Genomic DNA, 6384 nt, shown 5'->3' with positions numbered 1-6384 from the left:
CTTGTGAAAAAAAAGCTTAGGGGGCAAAATTGAAACATAGGTAAAACGGTTAAAATTGAGAGGGGTATTTTGTAACTTTCCCTTGATATAATAAATTATTTAAAGGCATTCACCGAAAAAATAAATAAATGATTTAAAGACATAAGTCAATGGAAGCCTTAAATACCTCCCATTTGTTCAGGGGTGATGATCATACTTTCTATACTTCAATTAGTAAAAGCCTCAAGTACCTTCCGTTTGTTCAAGGGTGACAATCATACTTTCTATACTTCAATTGGCAAAAGATGCCTAGAGGTCAAACAAAGTGCATAAGAACTTACACATATTTAACTTTTGCACTTGTACTTGGCATTTTACAGAAAAAGAGTAATTTATACATTCAGGGAAAAAAGATTGAAAAGGAAAGAAAAGCTTTGGTACATGAGCTTGTTCACACAAAAAATGAAGGAATGGATATGCCTTTGTCCTCAACTTTTTGTTCAACATGTCCTAACAATCTTGGGTCTCCATATTTGCCAAATCAAACAACCTTTTTCTCCAATTAATGGATTCAAAAACCTTCTTTTCAAAAACTCTCTCTTGGATTTTGTGGAATCCTGTTTGAAAGGCAAACTCTTCATTGGGAGTTGGGGGCTTCCAATGTCTGTAGACTCCATTATCCGGTTCACCATATCCAAGATCTCACTCATTTTTGGACGAGATTTAGGATGCCGGACCAAGCACTTATTGGCTACAGCTGCTAATTTTTGTGCAGACTTGAGGGAATACTGCCCTTCAAGCCTTGGATCCAAAATCAGCTGGAATTTTTTTAGGTCAGTGAGATGTGGCCTGACCCATTCTAAGAGTTTTTGCTCACCCTTAGGGCGGTTTCGATCCAAAGGGCGCCTGCCTGTTATGAGTTCATAAAGGAAAACTCCATAGCTCCACACATCACTTTTTGATGTGAGATGTCCAGTTTGAACATACTCAGGAGCTGCATAACCAATGGTTCCTACAACCTGCATAAACATTAGAAAGATCACTTCCTCTGTCTCTATGAACTGGCCTTCATAGCAAGATTACAGGGTTACAGAAACCAGTAGGAAAAAGGTTATTTAAGAAATTACATAGAAGTAAATCAACAAAGTTCAATTTTGACAGGTTTATTAGAAAGTAAATATGAAACATCGTAAATATGAAACATCTAATACTTGAACTTTCACTCAAATCATCAAAGTCATTTTAGAACCAAAAAGTTGAAAAGAAGCCAAGATACATGGTGAAAAATTTTCATAGGATACAATGTATTTGCAAATCTATATAGTTGTTACTTTTTCAAAAAATTTTGCATGTTTAATTGAGCCATCTACTGAACATAGTACAAATCTAATCAAAATTAGTTTTCGAGAATGGATAGTATGACACAAGCGAAGTTCATATTGAGTAAATGTAAACATACTGCAGTTGAGACATGAGTCAATCCATCTGAAGGACCCAGCCTGGCCAATCCAAAATCTGACAACTTTGCATTCCATTGCTCATCTAGAAGTATGTTTGAAGACTTGAAATCCCTGAAGATAATCTGCAATAAATTTCCAATGACAAGAATTTAAAATGATTCCAATGTAAATAACCCTGAGACAGGAGGAAATTATTGACAGTACTTCTCAAAAGTTTATAGTTCTATGGATCGGATCCACCCTTATATTATATAAATGTCCACATGTCAAGCTATGTTGAATTACAAAATTATTTTTACAAACAAGACAGCAATATTTATCAGAGAGAAAGTAAACATCTGCGATATGTCAAGCACATGTCTCATAGACTATTTTATTTTATTTTTTCCCTGTGGGGTAGACTGATTTGCGCTTAGCTCATTCATGTATGAAAAAACTTAAAATTTCGGTAGATTTTTTTTGCTTCTTAGCAATGCAAAAATGCTGGTCTGTCACTTATATGTGCTTAAGAGTACAGTTTTCCTATCAAGGAGTGCATACATGAAAGATTAACTAGTTTTTGCTTCTGAGAATTTCACATTCGAAAAACCATGTTTTTATCTGGTAGAATATAAGGCAAAGATTGCAATAACACACGCTATGCCAAAAGGAAGACTGCCACCGCAATCTAACTTGTCCTAAAAGTTGGGGTTTGATCAGAACTCAAAGCTCAAGCCATTGTACCTTCTGTAAAACTATGAAGGGTTGTTTCCTTGGGAATTGTCCCTAGAAGATATCATTTTTTTCAAAGGAACAACAGTAATACAAGAATGGATAGAAGCTATACTTAGAAGAAAGCCATCTTACAGGTTTCTAAATTGATATATCATTCATGCAACTAACTTAAATAGATCTCTTCCTTAGAGTACCATCCATGCAGCATCTCGAGGGATAACTCTAAGAATACTGACCTTCTTCACCAGATGCTAACCTTGGTGACCTATCAAGAAGTACTCTTAGTTTGGGCATATAACAGAACAGGAAAACAGATCAGTTTCAGCAGCCTATAGCGACAGCGGCTTTTGACAGAAGTGGATTGTTTTGTATGATTATTTGTATAGATATGTTATAATTCCAATTCTGTTTTTCGTTGGGGGTTTTCCATCTTATTGTACCAATTCCTTGGTAAAATAGACAGGTATCAATTTTGTGCAGCAGTATAAGTGCAATAAAAAAGTACCATAAAGTACCTGAAACTCCATCCCTTCATGGAGGTAAACTAAGCCACGAGCAGCATCCTGTGCTATTTTCATTCTTCTGGCCCATGGAAGAGGTACCTGAAACCGACTTGATAAATGATCCTGAACACTCCTGTTGGGCATATATTCATATATGAGCAGGCGCTGGATCCCTCTTTCATCATCCTCAGCACAGTAGCCCAATAATTTGACAAGATTCCGATGTTCAACAACCCCTAAAACATTTACTTCTGTCACCCACTCTTTGTGGCCCTGTAAGAGAGGACCCAAGCATCTAAAAATTAAGATACTAGAGGAAAAACGACATTATTACCTGAGCAAAACAATACCTTTTACACATAGGTTTCACTGCTTGAATCAAAACTGGCTTTTTATAACTTATTCATATAATCATTTTGTGATTAGTCATTCCTAGCACTAGCTTTTGTATATATTCCTTATAACCACTACTTTCAACAATCTACCCTTTCAATGGTCTTAACTACCATTAAATTGGGGGGGAAAAAAAAAAAAAAACCTAAGTGGAGAACTATATTTATCCTAATAATAAACAAATTCCTGAATTCTTCTATTTATTTATTTATGAATTTTTATCTTTGGAATCATAAAACAACTTCAAGCAAAGGTGACAATTTTATCATCCAAGTCTCAACTTTAACCTACAATAACTGTTGTAAGTTTATCATTGACACTAATAAAAACAACCCCAAGAGTTTATATCAACTTCTCAACTACAAGAAAGTGATCCGATAAAGGTTTTCTCAATTTTAAGAATAATAGAATATGAAGAATATCAGCAATGAACATAAAAGAATATGAGATATACAGACTGAATCAAGGTGGTAGTCAATCAAATTATGCAATACTTGCAGTCAATCTTTACTGATGCATCAGCTCATCTCTGGAATCAAGGTCCATAGACTGCTCTACATTTCCCGTTTAATGCAAGATACTTTCCAGTTATAATATCATCTACTTGAGGTCAAGGTAGTATAATTGATTACAGAGTATTCCAATATGGTAAAAGCAAAAACTTAAATAAAGAGGTAAACTTGCCTGCAGTCCTCTTCTACTTAGTTGTTTAACAGCAACATCTATCTTTTTATGTGGATCTTCTGTGCTCCTGATCACACCCCTGAACACACCACCAAATCCACCCTCTCCAATCATGAGGGAGCGGCTGAAATTCTTAGTGGCTGTTTTCAACTCTGAGAATGTAAATTCTCTTAGATCGGTACTGTGTCTTTGTGACAAGATTGCAAATGACCTGGTAGAAGATGCCGTGCTAAACTCTGAAGCATTCTGGGAATTAAATTCAGAACTAGATCCCTTTATGTCACGCTCATTTGACATGGAAGTCGAAGTAAAGCGACCTGAGATAGATTTTGTGGACTTCGGTTCCTCATTTTTCTCTTTGTTTTTGAAATAAAAGCACTTCATTGTCCCCCAAAAGCTGCTTTCCCCACTGTGGATCCAACATTTATCACAAGTTAAAACCAAAAAACTTGGCAAATACAAATCCAAAAGCCATTATCAACACCCTTATTCTGAGGACTAAATTATAGCTCTTATGGATTTGACTTGGGAATTCTTAAAACCTCATATTTATAAGATTCAAATTATACCTTAACATCCCCTCGAGTAGAATTCACAAAAATAAAAAATTAGCTAAAAAATTAGATACCTTGAACAAATTCAAGTTTCATTTCTATATTCTAGATCAGTCTTGTTTTCCCATGCTCCAAGCATGGCCAATATGGGAAGGCACCCTAGTTTTCTATCACAAAAGGGTAAGGCACAATAACAACGCAAATTGTTTAAATTTTCAACATTTGGGTTTGAAACCCGGAATCCCATTTCGCTTGGAATAACGTTCTTGAATGAAATAGCTTAATTTTGGTAATTTTGCATTCTAAAACAACAAAACCGCATTATTTCAAATATGGAAATTAGTACTAATTTTTGCAAATTTCATTTCAACAAGGAGCAGAGAAAAAATAAATAAATGAATAGGAAACTAACCTCTCATATGTGTCTAGGAGATAGAACCTGCTAAACCTTCAGAGTTTACACGTCTTTCAAATTTTCGGGGTCCTAAAGAAGAGAAAGACCCAGAATCCAAAAGAGGTTTCAAAGCATCAAATGAAACAACGAGAGCTCCATGATCCAAGGGACGTCAATAGAGGGCAGCTGGAATTTAGCTCACCAACCAACAAAAGCATTACTTAAAAATTAAAAATTAAAAATAAAAGAGAAAAAAAGAAAAAGAAAAAGAAAAAAGTTAAAGAGAAAGAGTAAAACACTTAAACACCCACCCCATAAAAAGACAACAAAATAAAAAAGAGAAATGGTCCAACGGGAAAAAGGAAAGATTGTATAGGAGCCAAAAAGTGGAGCAGTGTGAAAAGGGTGTCTGTGAAAGCTAATACCAAGTCAGAACAAAGATAGCTTTGTTAAGAAGAAAAAGCTTCACAGCTTGATTTTACGTCACCAAAGAACGAGTCATCATCTCCAAAAGAGTACTACTCATTTCTTTTTTATATATTTTTAATGGGGTTTCATTTTTTAATGTTATTTCTTAAATGGTAGTTGAAAGTTTGAAACCACTCGCTATGTTGTCTGATTCTGTAGGCCGGGTTAACCTGGATCATCTACTGTCTTAAACAGCCATTATTATTCTGCAGCTTAAACTCTCATTTTCTTCATGCTATCTATTAAGTTTAAACTCAAAATCATAATTGGATAAAAAGTCAAAGATAGAAGTTTCCAATTGTTTTAAAGATTGTTTTAAGATTTTATAGGATTAACAAGATTTATGAAAAATAAAATATAAAAAATAAAACAAGGCCAAAATGGCATAAGAGTTATGGGCTTAATTCGTTCCTCTTTATGAATGTATCTTTTTCTAAAAGAATCTTTTGGGACAATATTTTTTTTAATATGATTTTGTCTTCATCTAAGCTTTACCAAAGTCTCCCTTTTTTTTTCTTTTTTTTTTTTCTCTTTTTTTTAAGAAATATGATAAATATACCAATTTATTATACGGTCAAGATGTGTCCTTTTTTATTTTAGTTTCAGAAACTTTCAATTATTTGATAATACCGCTCGGACTTCAAATTCTGCGGCTCATAGAGTTGCTAGTTATTCTCTTTCAATTTCTAATTATTGTATTTGGTTAGATGAAAGTTCTCGGTGGCCTCAGGATTCATTGGACTACGATTTATCAAATTTGGTTTATTAATCCAAGATTTCCTTTTGTTCAAAAAAAAAAAAAAAGAAAAAAAAAGTTATTTGATAATAAGAATCAGAGACGATGGGATTAATTGGACTATGATTTATCAAATTTGGTTTGTTAATACAATTTTCCTCCTCTTATTCTTCTTCTTTAAAAAAAAAAAAAATGGTTATATAAGAATAAGAGCAGATGGTTTAACATCACTGTTCTAATTAATAACTGATATTAAAATTTTATTTATAAAATAGACTCTTGGATTATTGTTTGATTTGATGGGTACATGAATTATAGATAAAATTTTAAATTTTAACTTTTAAAATATTTTAATAATTAAAAATTAAAATTCCAAATGATAAAACAATGAGCCGACTTTGTCAAAGCAATCTAATAAATATAATATTTCTTTTATAGCTAATAGGATGATGAAATGCTTTTAAAAAACTATATTATTTATTATTATTGATAAATAATT

General features: G+C 33.2%; 1 protein-coding gene across 3 annotated transcripts; it reads right to left on the bottom strand.

Annotated features, from left to right (window-relative positions):
- Positions 1-236: 236 nt before the first annotated feature.
- Positions 237-5349, bottom strand: LOC107413720 (serine/threonine-protein kinase PCRK1). Of its 3 annotated transcripts, XM_025071844.3 has the most exons (6): positions 4993-5349; positions 4700-4867; positions 3734-4142; positions 2669-2929; positions 1439-1561; positions 237-998 (listed from the first exon to the last, which is right to left on the bottom strand). In XM_025071844.3, the coding sequence occupies exons 3-6, from the start codon at positions 4115-4117 to the stop codon at positions 480-482; spliced, it is 1287 nt and encodes a 428-aa protein (XP_024927612.3). In that variant the 5' UTR covers positions 4118-4142; positions 4700-4867; positions 4993-5349; the 3' UTR covers positions 237-479. The 3 variants fall into 3 exon arrangements, with proteins under 3 accessions (XP_024927612.3, XP_015877239.3, XP_048326445.2); XM_016021753.4 differs by having other exon boundaries at positions 4700-5349; XM_048470488.2 differs by lacking the exons at positions 4700-4867; positions 4993-5349 and adding an exon at positions 4362-4536.
- Positions 5350-6384: the final 1035 nt, after the last annotated feature.

The sequence above is a fragment of the Ziziphus jujuba genome, chromosome 8 (assembly GCF_031755915.1).
Source record: "Ziziphus jujuba cultivar Dongzao chromosome 8, ASM3175591v1".
In the NCBI taxonomy this organism is placed as follows: Eukaryota; Viridiplantae; Streptophyta; class Magnoliopsida; order Rosales; family Rhamnaceae; genus Ziziphus; species Ziziphus jujuba.
This window is presented reverse-complemented; position numbering and strand designations above follow the sequence as displayed.